We start from the raw sequence: 17,401 nt of genomic DNA on the forward strand, positions 1-17,401 counted from the left end.
AGTATGGAGGAACAGCTTGCATTTGAGAACAGCAAGGTGAGTGATATCCTCTGGGCTGAACTAGTAGAGACCAGAAGAGGGGGTTGACTTTCAAAGGAGAGTGGGTCTCGGGATGGGGGTGGAGGTATTTTAGACAAAGTGATGAAGAGTTAGATTTAAGAGTTGTGCAGGAAAATTAAGTTTGGGTTGTGCTAGATAGGAGACATGGCTATGGGGGCTTGTATGTGGCAAGGAAATAAACTAGGATTGTGTGTGTGTGTTTGTGTGTGTGTGTGTGTGTGTGGTTGTGTGAAGTTGCTTTTTTTCTTTTCTTTTTTCTCTTTGTTTTTTATTGTAAAGATACTGTACAGAGGGGTTAGAGTTACATGAGTAAGGTAATGAGTATATTTCCTATTGAGCATTGTTTCCTCCTCCTTTGTTTTTCTCCTACTATCCCTTTCCTCCCCACCTCCCCAATGAAGTTGCTTTTATGCCAGCTGAGTCTGAACATCGTATTGAAGAGAGGCCAGATGTCATTTGCATTCTAGCTGAACCTTGGCTCAGGTTTCCATAGAATTTAGGTGAAAATGCTGGATATGGCAGCACATACCTGTAATCCCAGTCACTCTGGAAGTGGAAATAACCAAGATTGTGGTTGGAGACCATTTGGGGCAAAAAAACAAGACCCCATTATAGCAGCTGGACCATGTATGGTAGACAGGTCTGTAATCTCAACAAGGTGGGAGGCACAGGTAGAAGAATCATAGTCTGAAGCTGAGCACAAAGCCACAAGGCCCTGTTGGAAAATTACTAAAGCAAAAGGGGCTGATGACATGGCTCAAGTGCTAGAGCACCTGCAAGTCGGACGCTCTGTGTTCATACTCTAGTACTGTCCAGAGAAGGAAAAAAGAAGGAAAGAATTTAGCTGATAGTTTTCATGGCACAGCCACTGTTTCATGTTTACTTTATTCAGCATTATGCCTGTTAAACTTATTATGAAGAGTGATTATTATTAACATCTTGGATTTCTTTATTCATTTCAATTTATTTTTAAAATATAAATTAACTTTTAGCTTGGTATGTTTTCACTATCAGCGGTACAGTCTTCTTTTCTTAGATATGAATGTGGCGGTTCCAGTTTGTGCGATCACATTTTTACTGTTTTTCTTTTTCTTTTGTTTCTATTCAAATCTCCTCTTTTTCAGGATCGCAACAATGCAAGGCAAATCCACGAAGGTGCAAGTCTACCTTTCTTTGAAGTGTTTGTTGATGCTCCTCTGCATGTTTGTGAACAGAGAGATGTCAAGGGACTCTACAAAAAGGCCCGAGCAGGAGAAATTAAAGGCAAGCAATAATTTCTTCCTAGTTTTCTCTGTGTTTTAGTAAGACATTTGAGATTTTGGCTCAGGTTTGTACTCTATGACTTCAGTCACAGCTGACTTTTTGGTCAGCTTAAGGGTCTCACAGACTTTCCTTCCCCAACTGGCTTCAAAGTGGGATCCTCACATCTCAGCCTTCTGAGTAGTTAGAATTATAGTTGTGAGCCACCTGCACCCTGCTGATGTTTGGTCTTTTTGCGTACAGGGCAGACTTATCTTTTCTAGAGATTGGAAGTGTTTACATGACACTTGAGAGACAATGGATGTTATTACAGTGTTCTCTTAGGCTCAGTGTTATTGGTTATATTGGGACCTTGCTTATAAATCAGAGTGGGGCCCGTAAGAGATAGTGAAATCCTTCCTGGTATTAGGTAGTTTCTAGCATTGGATTAACAGCTATTAGCGCCTTTACAATCTTTATTGTCATGAAAGTATAGGAAGTCCCATAATGATTAGGAAAAATACCTAAACTATAAGCTGACAAGGATAAGGTTCTTTCCTTATTTATATCATAGCATTTGGGATGGGCCTCTAATTCTTCTGTGTGGGACTGTGAATCAATATATTACAGATTCCCTCCTCCTTCGGTTTTAATGGTGCACTTGCCGAGTATCAACCGTGATGAATACAAGACATTGAAGGAGAAATTTAGCTCTGTTACTTATTTACTGGAAGCAGAGAGCATGCTGACATTTAAAGATTCAAGACAGATCACTCAGTGAGCACTGTTTAGGGATGATTGATTCATGAAGATCACTTTTCTTAAACTTCCCACCAGGGGGTAAGATGGCCTGTGACCATCTGAGCAGGCCCTGGGTACTCTGTGCATTCCATTTCTAGCCCTGAAAGTGCTTGTTAATCTGGGTTCTTCTGTGATTAGATCTGGGAGCACTTCAGCAGTTGAGGCGTGTTCTTTCTGTGTTGACGTGTAGGTTTGTGGGCGAGACTGATGTCCTTCCATGCCGCCTTGAGGTTCAGCTCTTGTAGTTCCTTTCCCCCAACAGGCTGGCACTTGGAAAGAACAGACTCTCCGACTGGAACAGTTTAAGACAGAGGGAGAGAGATGGATTATGGTGATCATGATGGTGACTTTCCATTGCAGGGTTTTGTTTTTTTGTTTTTTGTTTTGTAAACAACTGGCACAGAGAAGCATATGGTATGTTCAGGGTCCTCACATTAAGACTTTTCACTTACTTTAGTGTTATGATCCTTTTTGTAAGTGTGTATTGGTAAGGTTGGGTAGATTTATCTTGCTAGCTGGAATAAGCTAACTTGAGCGTATGGACACAATATTGAACATTTTTGTATCTTGAAAATTTAGTCACTGTAGAAGGTGTTAATGGCTCACACCTGTAATCTTAAGTACCTAGGAGGTGGGTTGGGAAGGTGGCTCAGTGGTACAGTGCTTGCCTTGCATGCATGAGGCCCTGGGTTCGATTCCTCAGCACCACATAAGCAAAAAGAAAAAAACCAGAAGTGGCGCTGTGGCTCACGTGGTAGAGTGCTAGCCTTGAGCTGAAGAGCTGAGGGACAGCGTACAGGCCCAGAGTTCAGGCCTCACGACTGGACCAAAAAAAAAAACCAAACAAACAAAGTACCTAGGAGGCTGAGATCTGAGGACGGTGGTGTGAAGCTAGACCTGGAAGGAAAGCACATGAGACTCTTAATTAATTACCCTCCCCAAAGCCAGAAGTGGACTTCTGACTCAAGTGGTAGGACACTAGTTTTGAACAAAAAGAAGCACAGGGACAGCACGTAGGCCCTGAGTTCAAGCCCTAGGACAGGCCCTAAAACAAAACAAACTACTTAGCCACAGTATGGCCCAAAGCATACCTATCACTGACATAGTAAATGCTCATTGGACAGATGAAAAGGGAGGCAGGAGAAAGGATGTTAAGCACATATAGCAGGGATTTTTTTTATTAGCAAGGTATTATTTGGGGATAAGAGGCAGAGATGGATAAGACCAAATCCAAAAGATCTCTGAGTCACTCTGGTTTGTATCCTGTTGCTGGGAGCAGGTTTATGTTTGTCTACTCTCCTTTTACTTTTCCAAGTGTTGGGTATATTCCTCAGAATACACATTGATACCTTGCTATTAAGGAGTGTATGTGTGTGTGGGGGGTGTGCACATGTGTGTGCTTATTCTCACATATTGGTTTACTTGGAAAATTAATAAATGAAACCAATACATGAGAATAGACTATAGTGTTATTTGTTTTGTTATTTATTCGTGAATTGTTGAGATAGGTTTTATCAAGTAGTCCAGGCTAGCTTCAAACTCAGGATCATCTTGTCGTTGCCTTCTGAGAACTAGAATTACAAGTATGTGTTGCCTATTAGAGTTGTTTACTTCAAAAAATCATTTATACCTGGGTGCTGGTGATTCATGACTGTAATCCTAGTTAGTATTCAGGAAGCTGACATCTGAGGATTGCAGTTTGAAGCCAGCGTGGGTAGGAAAGTCCACAAGATTGTTATCTCCAATTAACTTCTGAAAAGACAGAAATGGAGCTATGGCTCAAGTGGCAGAATGCTAGCCTTGAGCAAAAAAGTTCAGCACCCAGGCCCTGAGCTCAAGTCTCAGGAGCAGCGCGCGCGCGCGCACACACACACACACACACACACACACACACACACTAATTTACTTGTCAGAATGGTGTTTAACAAGTCTTCATAAAATGCTGTGGTGGCAGCCACTTAAGAATAGAAAGGCGGGCTGGGAATGTGGCTTAGTGGTAGGGTGCTTGTCTAGTATGCATGAAGCCCTGGGTTCAATTCCTCACTACCACATAAACAGAAAAAGCTCAAAGTGGTGCTGTGGCTCAAGTTGTAGAGTGCTAGCCTTGAGCAGAAGAAGCTCAGGGACAGTGCTCAGGCTCTGAGTTCAAGCCCCAGGACTGGCAAAAAAAAAAAAAAAGGACAGGATTACATAGATTATTGGACCTCTAGGTTTTATAGACCTGCATATACCATTTACTGGACAGTATAAACGTACGCTATTCTAATATCATGATTACTGCTCAAGTAGTTATAATTATATACTTGAATATAAGTGTTTTTTTTCTCACAGCATGCATTTGTCATAATTACCTGTGGGATTACTTGGCTAGGAGGAGAAGTTGTGGATTTCTGTAATGTTAAAGCCAGCTCTTCTAATCAAGGGCTTCTCTGGCTCTGAGATATATTGATGTTGCCTTGGGAACTTGTGTAATTCAGTGACCAAGCTCTGTCTGAGACTGGTGGAATTGTGAGAGTGGGACCTGGCCATTGCAGTGTATAGCTTGGGCTGGGAAGGTGGCTCAGTGGTAGAGCACTTGCCTTGCATTGTTTAGCTACACAGCTGCTCGGCTGGTGTTCTAACTAGACATTTCTTCCCAGTTATTGTTTTCTGTATATTTGTGAGCACAACCAGGAATCTTGGTAATGCAGTTTTTTTTAAAGTTTGCTTTCAGAACTTCAATGGTGCTTAGAAATCTGAAATAGAAAAAAAAATGAAGTAAGTATCTGTTTTTGAACTCTTTTGTTATTGGTGCCTAACAACAGTGGTTTTGAATTTTTGTTGAGCGTTCTTACCTAAGAGTGACCTAGGCTCTTTAAGGCAGACAGGCATTGAATAACTAATGCTGGTGTGTTGTTGGTGAGGGGAGTCAGACAGGAATAACCTATCTTGGCTCAGTGAGCCCATTTTGTTCGTTCCTTTCTCAATGATTACATGGTAATATGTAGTTGGGAAATTCTAAAGAGAGGCTAATACTTACATTGGTCACATCCAATTGTGGAATCTATTTGGTGATGTAGTAGCCTCTTATTTATGATTTAAGTAATAGTACTGTTAAATTGTCTTGATTCAGCATGGCTTACATGATCACAGAAACCTGCAGAGCTTTGGTTTGGCCACAGATATAGTCCTTGTGAGTATAATGGACAGATTGACTTAAGCTTTTATAGACCTGCGTATCAGTTTCTCCACTGAACCTTGTCAGGTTTGATTGTATGCACAGGGCTTAGGTCTAGGCCTGTATTCCTGTGGAATTCATTCCACTGGTATTCATTCCTTATGTCACTAACAATTTAGGCATTGAATTGGTTGGTTGACCAACATGTTGTGGCCAGAGTCTGGCAGGAATCTAACCTTGTGACTTGCTGAAGAGCAATGATTCAGTGTTCACTGATTTAGTTTTGTGGCAACTTTATTGGCTGTCCCTACAGTGAGTAGTGAGAACTGTCTGTGTGTGCTTAAAGAAGAAATACAAGTTTAATTGAAATCATCTCCTAAGAAAGAAGTGTCACTTTCATAACGCTGTAGCTGAGAAGGGAGCACAGATGGTAATTTCAACATGGATTTGCACTGAAGAAATGTTAATCTCCCTCCCCTCTCCCAATATCATCTGGTACTTTCTAAAGGTTTCACTGGGATTGATTCTGAATATGAAAAGCCTGAAGCCCCTGAGTTGGTGCTGAAGACAGATTCCTGTGATGTAAATGATTGTGTCCAGCAAGTTGTGGAGCTTCTACAGGAACGGGTAAGGGAATGCAAAAGAAACTAATCAGAGGGGCTGGGAAGTTGGCTCAGTGGTAGAGCGCTTGCCTTGCATGCCTGAGGCCCTGGGTTCGATTCTCAGCACCACATAAGCAAAAAGCCAGAAGTGGCGCTGTGGCTCAAGTGGTAGAGCGCTAGCCTTGAGCTGAAGAGCTGAGGGACAGTGCCCAGGCCCAGAGTTCAGGGACCCAAAAAAAAAAAAAAAAAAAGAAACTAATCAGAGAAGAATTATAAACATCTTATTACCACCCCTCCAAAAAAAAGATAGTATTACTATTGAGTAATACAAGTACTTTAAATTCTTTATCATAGCAAGAGTTTCCTGTAGGTGTCACTGTGTTATGGGCTATGTTAAACATAGACAACCTGTGAAATATCAGTGAACATTAAGTTCAGTAAGTTGGCGGTCGTGAGGGTGAGGGGTGTTGTCAAAAAGTCTTTTATTTCGTGAGTAATTTTGCCACAAATATGCCTAATAGAAGTCCAGTCATGATTATACTAGTATATTATTACCATTATATTATGAATTTAAAAAGGTTTTATGTTGGTGGTACTGGGGTTTGAACTCAGGGCCTGTGCTAGCTAGACAAGTGCTCTATCATTTGAGCCACACCCCTAGCCATCTGTGTTTTTGAGGTTATTTTCCCAGATAGGGTCTCAGTTTTTGCCTAAGCTAGTCTGGAACTACAATCCTCCTACCTATACCTCTGGCATAACAGTGATTATAGGCTTGAGCCGTTGAACACAGCACATATCATGACTTTCTATTGTATGGAAGAGGGTAATATGGCCTGGAACTTATCAGAGAATGATAGTGCTATATCCATGGATATAATTGTGGCAAGTAGAGTTTTCTTTCTTTGATACTCAGTGTTACTTTGAAGAGATTCTTCTGAAATGGATTCTACCTGGAGTTCTTTATTTAATGTCGTTTAGTAAGAAAGATAAAGTATTCCTCTGTCCATGAAAAACATGTTTTCAGCATGCTGTACAGTAGGTGTTTCAGGGCAGTGAGTTCTTTGGTTACCAAGGGAACTTTGTTTTACTGTCATATCTTGATGGTCTTGAGGAGCTTCATTCTCTCTCCCTTGCTCGCTCTTTCTTTATATGTGTGATATGTGTGTGTGTGTGTGTGTGTGTGTGTGTGTGTGTGTGTGTGTGTGTGTGTACAGAGAGAGAGATAGTATTGGGGTTTCACACTTAGTAGACAGGCACTCTGCCACTTAATCCCTGTACTCAGCCCATTCATTTTTTTCACACATTTCAGTCGGCATGCATTTATTGAAGAATGTAGAAGACACTGGTGGCTGGTAGTTCACACCTGCAATCTTAGCTATTCAGGAGGCTGAGATTTGTGGATTGGAGTTTGAAACCAGCCTGGGCAAGAAAGTCCTTAAGCACCAACCCCTCCAAACAACAACAACAACAACAACAACAACACCTGGAAGTGAAGCTGGGTGTCAGTGTCTCATGCCTGTAATCCTAGCTACTTGGAGACTGAGATCTAAGGATTGCAGTTCAAAGCCCAGGAAAGAAAGTCTAGGAGACTCTTATCTCCAGTTAATCACCAGAAAACTTGAAGTGGCACTATGGCTCAAGGTAGTAGAGTGCTAGCCTTGAGCAAAAGAGATCAGGGTCAGTGCTCACAACCCAAGTTCAAGCCCCACAACTGACAAAAACAAACCAAAAAAACCCAAACTGGATATGAATTTGTGGCTCAAGTGATAGAATGCTAGCCTTGACAGCATTCAGTCCCTGAGTTCAAGCCTCATAACCAACAAAGACAAAAAACAAAATAAAACAACAAAAAAAAGAATGTAGAAGACACTAACAAATAGCCAGTATATTTGGTGTAAAAATTTCCCCTAACCCTTGATTGGTCACTAGATGGCCTTCTAGGATTGCATTTTAACTCAGTTTGTTATGACATAAGGAAGTAGGCTTCTTGCTGGTTTTAATCTAAAGTGATATTTTAAATATTGGTTTTTAATCTTACCAGGAATCTAGATTTACTAGTGCTATAAATTATTTAAAAGTTTGTCTTTTTTTTTTTTTTTTAAAAACAACAACAAAATGGTTTTAGTGCTCTAAATGGATTTTATACTACATAAAAACCAGACTTTGTAGCTCAGTTTTAAAGTGTTGCCAGAATCTCATTTGTGTTCATGCTCTGGATGCATGTAGTTTAGATAATAGAAATGCAACAGTTGCATGAAAATATGAACGAGCCCTAGCATTCAAACCTGCTGAGCAGATTTGGCTGTAGAGAAAAGGTGCAGGGAATAACTTACAGGAAAACTTACAACTTTGGAATCACTGTGGTTTTGCCCCCATGTTAGGTTGGAGTTCTTAGGAAGAGTTCAATATGACAAGAGTTTTTGTTTTCTTGTAGTGAATGTTGCTTGTGCTGGCTGCGTTTCCAGGTGAAAGCAATTACCTGAGCTAAGGCTATAGGTTCGGACTAGGTTAGATCTTAGATGATGTACAATCATTAAAAAAAAAGTACACATGTTACATTTTAAAGCTAATATTTAAAACTCATAATATTTAAATAGTCTGGACTTAACACATTTAGAATTTACCCCTCACCGATGGTGGGAGTTAAGTTGTTTACGGATCCCTGCTCAGGACTGCTAAGAGCATCCCTTAAGCCCCTGATAGTCTTCCGTGTTAGGACTATAGCCTTTGAGATGGTCGGAGTATTAATATAGATTATTTTTTCTGGCCTGGTTTTTTTTGGTTTGCAATTTGCTGAAATAAAGGTTTTATATGGAAAAGATGAAGAAAAACATATTGTTGTTTCTAATAGCCAAGTGGAATGAATAGCTCATGTGTCAGGGCTTGGCATTCTGTTTGTCCAGATACTATGTCTCACTTTGAGGTGCTTTTGCTCCTTGTGGATGTTTAGTGCTTGTTTTGGAAAACTGAGATTTGTTGTAGAATATACTGGAAACTTGCTGCATTTGCATTTTTAAGATTCCTTTGGCATTCCTGCTTGAGTTATTTCTTTTGTCTATATGCATAGAATCTGTGTAGAACTCACTTCCACTGAGCAGAAACTGTGTGTCCCTTGATTTGTCGTTATGTTTGCATTCACCCCAGAAATACTTTATCATTCTAGAAGAGCAAAACTTTATCTTTCTAGGAGAGCAAAACAGTAGCAGACTCCTGAGTTTTTGTTTTAGTGTTGGTTAGGTACTGGGAAAATTTTGTGTCTATGATATGAGGCTAAAATTTCCTTAATATATTGCTAGACAGGAAATCTAAAAAGGGGAGAATGTGAGCTGTTTCTAAGAGGAAAAAACATACTTTAATTCAAAAACAAAATACAAAAAAGGTTTCTTCTCTATCTTGAAAAGAAAGTAGTTACTTTGTAGGTAAAGCAGGATTTAACTAAAAATGTCTTCATTCTGGAGCATGATATTTGTGCATAAACCACCTAAAATAATTTGGTTATGTTTGTAATACTACATTACCCTTTTTGTTTTCAAGAGACACTTAGATTTGTTCATAAGTTATTTGTATATGTGTGTTATAACAGTGCGGTTGGAAGGCAACTGTAGGCATCATCTAGAGAAACGTTTGTTACTTTGCTGTTTTTGTTTGGATGTCTGCAAGGGAAGTGGAGTCAGGGACCTGTGAGCCCATTGCTTTTTTGTGGCCAACTCCTGGCAGAGCTCATCACAGCCCCAGCTTTGTGCCTTGTGCATCACAGTGGTCTGGGCAGAAGTTAAGCTTCAGTTCAAACCTTGATGGTGGAAGTAAAATTGAGATAGGCTGGAATATTGTATGTGTAAAAATGTGAGTGACGTTAGTGTCATAGTGATAAAGGAACATACAAAAACTGGAAACAATTAGGTTTCCTGAAGTTTTGATTTTGAGTTAGTTTTGTTACATTTTATTTGAGGTCACTTCTTTTTTTATGAATATAGTCTATCTTTTTTTTGTACATTTTTATTGTAAAAATGCTGTACAGAGGGGTTACAGTTACACGAGTAAGGTAACTTCTTTTCCGTTTTTAATATGAAATGGTCTTCTTTGTCTCTTCTTACTAATTTTGATTAGAGATCTACTTTATTAGATATGAGAATAGCTACTTCTGCCTGCTATTTGCCTGGAAGATTTTGTTCTACTCTTTCTTCTCAAGCCAATATTTGTTTTTGTTGGTAAGATACTTTTTTTTTTTTTCAGGCAACAATGATCAGCTCTTACTTTTTTTTTTTTTTTTTGGCCAGTCCTGGGGCTTGAACTCAGGGCCTGGGCACTGTCCCCAAGCTTCTTTTGTTCAAGGCTAACATGCTACCACTTGAGTCACAGTGCCACTTGTGGCTTTTTCTGTGCATGGGTACTGAGGAATTGAACCCAGAGCTTCATGCATGCTAGGCAAGCACTCTACCAGCCCTCAGCTCTTACTTTTTAATTGAACTCCCAATTCCATGTATTTTGGTGGGGGAATTGTGACCATTATTATTCAGTGATAATATTGAAAAGTGTGGGCTAGAAGGTGGCTCAGTGGTAGAGCGCTTGCCTTGCATGTATGAGGCCCTGGGTTCGATTCCTCAGCACCACATAAGCAGAAAAAAAAAGCGGGAAGTGGCACTGTGACTCAAGTGGTAGAGTGGTAGAGTGCCAGCCTTGAGCTGAAGAGCAGAGGGACAGCGCCCAGGTCCAGAGTTCAGGCCCCACGACTGGACCCCCCCCCCCCCAAAAAAAAAAAAAAGAAAAGAAAAGTGTGCGATGTCTACCTGGCTAGAGACAAGTCCTAGTGTCTGAGGGTCTCTATAGAAATAGTACCAAGCTTGGGCTTGGCAGAGTGCCCAGATTTAGCTATCTAGTGGCTCTGGGGACTTGTAACCAGGCAGAGCCGAAAGCTCCGAGCATGGCACCCAGTGAGCCCCCAGCCTTCCCAGGGTGGACTGACCAACATTAGGATAATTAATTGGGCTTAGCACTGTGTAGTAGACATTGCCATTGCTGTGGAGGGAGGATTCCCTCCCCTGCTCCAGCCCCATAGGACTCAGTCTATGGTGGTGGGGCAGAGCTACTCAATTCATGGCATCTAGGAAGCAGAGTGAAGCAGTACCAGGCAATGACACTCCCCAGAGACCAACTTCCTCCAACTAGGCCTATCCCTCCAGAGTTCACCATGTCCAGATAATCTGTGCAGAATTTGAATTATCAGTACAGTAAGCCATTCAAAGGTCAGAGATCAAATTGATTTAATTCTCTCTTGCATATCCTCTCAGATACACCCAGAGGTATACTTAATTTGACATTTCTCAATCTTATGACAATCAAGATTAGCCATTACTGGCAGGAAAACCTTCGTTTGTGTGTGTGTGTGTGTGTGTGTGTGTGTGTGTGTGTGTGTGTGTATGAATATAGTATATATATGTATGTATATATACTGTGTGTATACACATATTACATATACACATACATATGCATCCAGTGATGTGCTGATTTTTTTCACTAAAGAACTTTTTAACCTTTAATTGCATTTCTGTTATGTAGGATATTGTACCTGTGGATGCCTCTTATGAAGTAAAAGAACTGTATGTACCAGAAAATAAACTTCACTTGGCAAAAACAGATGCAGAAACATTACCAGCATTGAAAATTAATAAAGTAAGCCCTACATTGCTTTTCAAACTAAATGTTACTTCTAAACAGTCATTAGTTTGGTAAATGTGACTTGTATCTGTGTTTGAGGTCAGGGCAGCAGTAATGGGGGTGATGGTATTATGGTGTGTATCATAATTTCCAGGGAAGGGAAATGTTTTAATTTGTGAAAAAAAATGATTCCCACATAACGATGGCTTTGATTTACTTGTAGCAGTAATACTTATTTTGAAATATCAAAGAACAAAGATTGTGTGAGATTTTTAGGCTTAAGAGGGAGAATGGGCTCTAAAAACATGAAGAAATACTAATCTATATTAATTAAAATGAACATTGCCTCCTTTAAATACGTTTCCTAATCTCCTGCCCCAAATTTGTCTCTCCCTTTCATATATTAAGAGTAATTCATGTATTCAGACTAGTTCTGTTGAATATCTTAGCTCTAATGATATCATTAGGTGCCTTTCACAATAAAAGATTACTGAGTTCAATGAAGCATGAAGAGAAAGGAGCACGCAATTTATTTTAAAATCTTAGAGAATTAAGTTGTACCATTTATGAATGTTTTAGAAATAGATTAAGAAGTAAGGACAGGAAGGATTGGAAGTTGGATTTCTTAGTCTTTCTAGTAAGACAACAGAAAGCCAAGAGACAAAGGGAAACACCCTATCTGAAAGTAGAGACGAAGGAAAACACAACTTCCTGAACTTGAAGAAAGACTCTCGTAGCTGCTCAGATTGCTGGTAGGTGGTGTACTTTGTGTGACTGGGTTGTTGACCAGAGCCCAGGACATGGTAGGAGAGGTATAGAGCAGAGTAGTTCCAGAAGCTGACTGTGATGAAGGAACTTTTTTGTCACTGACAGAATTCCCATGATGGACAGATACACAGACAGAGACAGACACACATACACATTCACACAATGAGAATGAGACAGATTGAAGGAATCAGGCCCACCAGACTAAAACCTGGAAAGACAGTGGCCTTTTCCTCAAGTAAGTTTATTGGCTATGCACAAAGATATCCTGCCATTCTTGCCCTTTCTCACAAGACATTTCCAAACACCTCACCCGAGGCAAAGGCTGCCTTTTACCTAGGATTTTTTTCAGGAACAAAGATGGTTTGCTGCTGTTAGATATCCTGAAGCACTGGATTCCAAGAGGTACCAGTCATAGTCACCACGCAAGGTTTAGACAAGAAGTACAGAGGAAAACTTGAAGTGCAACCAAATTCTCCATGAATGCCAGTTCTCTTGGGAGTTGAATCAGGGAAATTCTTTTCAATTATTTGATACTTTCAGTGGAATACATTGGTCAAAGTGCTTTGGGAATAAATAGGAGACTCATATCATTACACACTGTTCGGTCAAGCTGCCATCTTTTTCTCATTAGAGATCCACTGTTATCTGTCTGATTTAAAAAGAACATTCATCTTATATTAGGGACATGCACAGTTCATCTGTTCTTAATGTTCTGATATGTTAGAAAATCTGAAAGTTCAAGAATTAATGACCTTTGTAAAATGAACAGCACTCTGTTATGATTGCTTTTTTCTTTTTTTTTGCTATTCCTGGGGCTTGAATTCAGGGCCTGGGCACTGTCCCTGAGCTTCCTTTGCTCAAGGCTAGCACTCTACCACTTGAGCCACACCACCACTTTGGCTTTTTCTGTTTATTTGGTACTGAGCAATCGAACCCAAGGCTTCATGCATGCTAGGCAAGAACCAGTAAACTACATTCCAAGCTTATCTATTTTTAAAAAAAAATTATTTAAAGTTTTTTTTTTTCCTTTTCGGTTTAGGACAGTGATTATTGAAGTATAGTTTGCAGTCCTTCATTATCAGCATTTTCTTGGAATGAGATAGAACTATAAAATCTTGGGCCCTACTGAATTTAAAACTGAGAGTGAAGCAATCTTTTATTTTAACAATACTTGCAAAGGCGTGTGATGTGCAGTAAAATTAGAAAGCTACTGCCTTAGACGAGATTGTCCTTATGAGAAACACGTAGAGTATTCCTTACCTGACCCGTGGCCTTGTAATTCCTCTGTACATCACCTTTATAATAACAATCAATAATAATTTAAGAGAGTAGAAACACGTTATTTTAGTGTAGCATGTGTGTTTTCCTATGTGTATTTTCCTACTGCTTTCATTCTTTGTTAGAGTTGTGTAATCTCTAACCATTTTTAAAATGGGTGTTGCCATTACTCTCCAAACTAAATTGTAAAAGACTTTTACTATGTGGGTTTGTAAATGTATGTAATAGGGATTTTTCTTCGCTGTGTAATTTTCCAGGTGGACATGCAGTGGGTGCAGGTCTTGGCAGAAGGTTGGGCAACGCCCCTGAATGGCTTCATGCGAGAGAGGGAATACTTGCAGTGCCTTCATTTTGATTGTCTTCTGGATGGTAAGATAATTTCCATTCCAAGGTACCTTTCGTATGGGAGTGGAATTATATAGTTTCAGGGGTTTGTCACTGTTTGCAGATGCTAGTGGACACGTTAATAAAGGTAGCTTTCAGAGCTGGGAAGGTGGTTCAGTGGTAGAGCGCTTGCCTTGCATGCATGAGGCCCTGGGTTCCTTTCTGCAGCACCACATAAACAGAAAAAGATGGAAGTGGCGCTGTGGCTCAAGTGTTAGAGTGCTAGCCTTGAGCTGAAGAGCCGAAGGACAGTGCCCAGGCCCAGAGTTCAAGCTCCACAACCAACCAAAAACAAAAAACAAACAAAAGAAGTAGCTTTCAAAGGGTAAGTTATTATCAGCACTGAACATTTTGCATGACTGTGAAATCCTATTTTCCATTTTCCTGATTGTATTTCCTTGTAGAGGAAGAGGGAAAACCTGGTGATTAGGGCTAAAAATGGGCCCTAAAAGCACATATAATTCCCCAGTCCTCTCAGAAAGGTTCCCCTCCCAGGAACATTCACACCAAAGCATGCCACCCTGAAGCCATGGTCCAGCCTTCTAAAGGGGAGTCAAGAAATCCTGAAATAAAAGACTAAATTCAAGGCTCCTCCTATGCAAGGACTGTGCTGCCAAGTCAGGCAGAGGCTTCATCTCGTCATCTTCTTTTTTTTTTCACCACCACAGTAGATATAATTTCACCTTTACAATTTTTCGATTTTTTTTTTTTTTGGGGTCCGGTCATGGGGCCTGAACTCTGGGCCTGGGCGCTGTCCCTCAGCTCTTTAGCTCAAGGCTAGCGCTCTACCACTTGAGCCACAGCGCCACTTCCGGCTTTTTTTCTTTTTGCTTATGTGGTGCTGAGGAATCGAACCCAGGACCTCAGGCATGCAAGGCAAGCGCTCTACCACTAAGCCACCTTCCCAGCCCTCACCTTTACAATTTTTAAAGTTCTCCCCTTCCCTAAGGATTTCTTGTTGCTTCTTAGATACTCATTTCAGGATAATTTTCCGTTTTTGTAGAGGTCTGTCCTTTTAAATTCTTTCTATAGCTGTCCTTTGGTGATAAATGTGGCAAGTAGAAATGAACATTCTTATTTCTCCTTTTTCTTTTTCTTTTCCTTTATCCTCTTTCCCTCCCTCCCTCCCTCCCTCCCTCCCTCCCTCCCTTCCTTCCTTCCTTCTTTCCGAGTTGCGGCCTTATTATGTTGTCACAACCATCTACAGTCTCACTATGCTCCCTAGTTTGGGCTCAAATTTACAATCTTCCAACCTTAGCCTTCAGGTACCTAGGATGGTGGGTGTGTGCCACTATGTCTAGCTCCTATTATTTTATTTTATTTATTTATTTTTTATTGGTTGTGGGGCCTGAACTCTGGGCCTGGGCGCTGCCCCTCAGCTCTTCAGCTCAAGGCTACCATTCTACCCCTTGAGCCATAGCGCTACTTCCGGCTTTTTCTGCTTATGTACTGCTGAGGAATCGAACCCAGGACCTCATGCATACAAGGCAAGCACTCTACCACTGAGTCACCTTCCCAGCCAGACCTCCTATTATTTTAAAACATTTTTAAAAAGTTGCCAATGTAAGCCAGGTACCAGAGGCTCATGGTTGTAATCCTAGCTGCTCAGAGGGCTGAGCACTGAGGATCAGGATTCAACAACAGCCTGGACAGGAAAGTCCATGACACTCCTTATCTCCAGAAAACTACCAGCAAACTGGGAGTGGCAATGTGGCTCAAAGTGGCAGAGCACTAACCGAGTGAAGAAAGCTCAGGGACAGTGACTAGGTCCTGAATTTAAGAAAAAAAAGTTGCCAAAGTAAATAATGTCTTGGATATTAGAATTACAACTCAGCTACTTTTATGTTTTATATGGTTGGTAACTGAACCTGAGTGAGTGTACACTGAAAATAATTTGAATGTCACAAATCCGTGCTAAATTGCTAGCAAGTTTCTCTATTTGTATAACTACATTAAACTGGAATACAGTAATGTGTGCAAAGATAATTACTGGTCCTTCTTTGTGTTAGCTTTTGGTTGCTATGACAAGATGTTGGAGATAAAAACTTAAGGAATGAAAGATATATTTTGGCTTATAGTTCAGAGAGTTCAGTCTGTGGTTGGCTGGCTCCATTTCTTCTGTTGTTAGGAGATTTAGTTGCAGGGTAACAGAGAAGCCGCCACTTAAGAGGCCAAGTTATAAGTCATTATTGTAGAGCTGGAGGACTGCTGGTAGACTCTTTTCTCAAAGACATTTATCTAGGGGACGCATAGACCCAGGCTCCTTCCTTCACTTTCAGGCCTGTAGCGAGGCAGAAACATAATAGCAGAAAGACAGAGAGGAAAGCTGCTCCCCTCATGCTAGCCACAACCCAGAGAGTCAGAGAAATGGAAGGATCCAAAGGAGAAATAAACCTTTCCAAGTCTCTTCCCTGAATGATTTGTTTTCTTCAACTAGGCCCCATCTTCTAATAGCTATGAATTCTTGAATAAATTAATTTGTAGGAGATTAATGTCCTCATGATCCAGTCACATCTCAGTATTTCTCGAGAAACGTTATCATAAGAATATAAGGATTAAATAGACTTTAATTTTCTAGTTTAGGATTAATGATGGACTGACAGCTTAGTAATGACTCTGAGATCTTCCTGCTCATTTTCTATCTTGAACTGTACTTAGCTAGTGGTGCTACTTTCAAATGTGGCCATGTGGACATCAATGATAAGAAGGGTTGCTGTGTCTGCCACAAGTGCAATTTCCTCAGTACAAAAACTCAAGTAGAGGGGCTGGGAAGGTGGCTCAGTGGTAGAGCGCTTGCCTTGCATGCCTGAGGCCCTGGGTTCAATTCCTCAGCACCACATAAGCAAAAAGAAAAAAAAAAGCCAGAAGTGGCACTGTGGCTCAAGTGGTAGAGTGCTAGCCTTGAGCTGAAGAGCTGAGGGACAGCGCCCAGGCCCAGAGTTCAGGCCCCACGACCGGACCCAAAAAAAAAAAAAAAACAACAACAAAAAAACTCAAGTAGGAATTTAAGAGTACATTTACCTTTACTTTGTGGTGGTGTTACTGCTACTCTGATCTCTTTGAACTCAGAGCCTCGCCCTTACTAGGCAAGCTCTACCACTTGACCCATCCCTCCAGCCCCTTTTCACTAATTTTTCAGATTATTTTCAATTGTTTTTCTGTTACTGGGATTATAGGCGTATACCACCATGCACAGCTTCTGTTTTACTTTTCTAATCATTCATGCTAAGTTGATAAGAATAAAATGTTTTGCAGCTAAAGCTTGGGCACTGAGACCATGCATTTGGTCTTACTGATCACACATTTTCTTCTAAGTGAAGCAGCTAACCAGTGCTTCATTTCTTGAGTAGTGAGGTATTGGTTTGCAGTGACTGTATTTAAAAAACAGCCAGCTGGGTGCCATTGGCTCATACCTGTAATCCTAGCTACTCAGGAAGCTGAGATCTAAGGATTATGG

At 40.6% G+C, this 17,401-nt stretch overlaps 1 protein-coding gene across 1 annotated transcript in view; it reads left to right on the top strand.

Moving 5' to 3' along the window:
• Papss1 (3'-phosphoadenosine 5'-phosphosulfate synthase 1) overlaps positions 1-17,401 on the top strand; it is a 65,700-nt gene that overhangs the window by 20,684 nt on the left and 27,615 nt on the right. Inside the window, exons 4-7 of the mRNA XM_042701729.1 lie at positions 1,185-1,323; positions 5,766-5,884; positions 11,416-11,529; positions 13,818-13,929. Of these exons, the coding sequence (XP_042557663.1) occupies positions 1,185-1,323; positions 5,766-5,884; positions 11,416-11,529; positions 13,818-13,929 (484 nt within the window). The remainder of the gene's footprint in view (positions 1-1,184; positions 1,324-5,765; positions 5,885-11,415; positions 11,530-13,817; positions 13,930-17,401) is intronic.

This window comes from Dipodomys spectabilis, unplaced genomic scaffold (genome assembly GCF_019054845.1).
Source record: "Dipodomys spectabilis isolate Male_0828 unplaced genomic scaffold, ASM1905484v1 ptg000297l, whole genome shotgun sequence".
NCBI lineage: Eukaryota > Metazoa > Chordata > Mammalia > Rodentia > Heteromyidae > Dipodomys > Dipodomys spectabilis.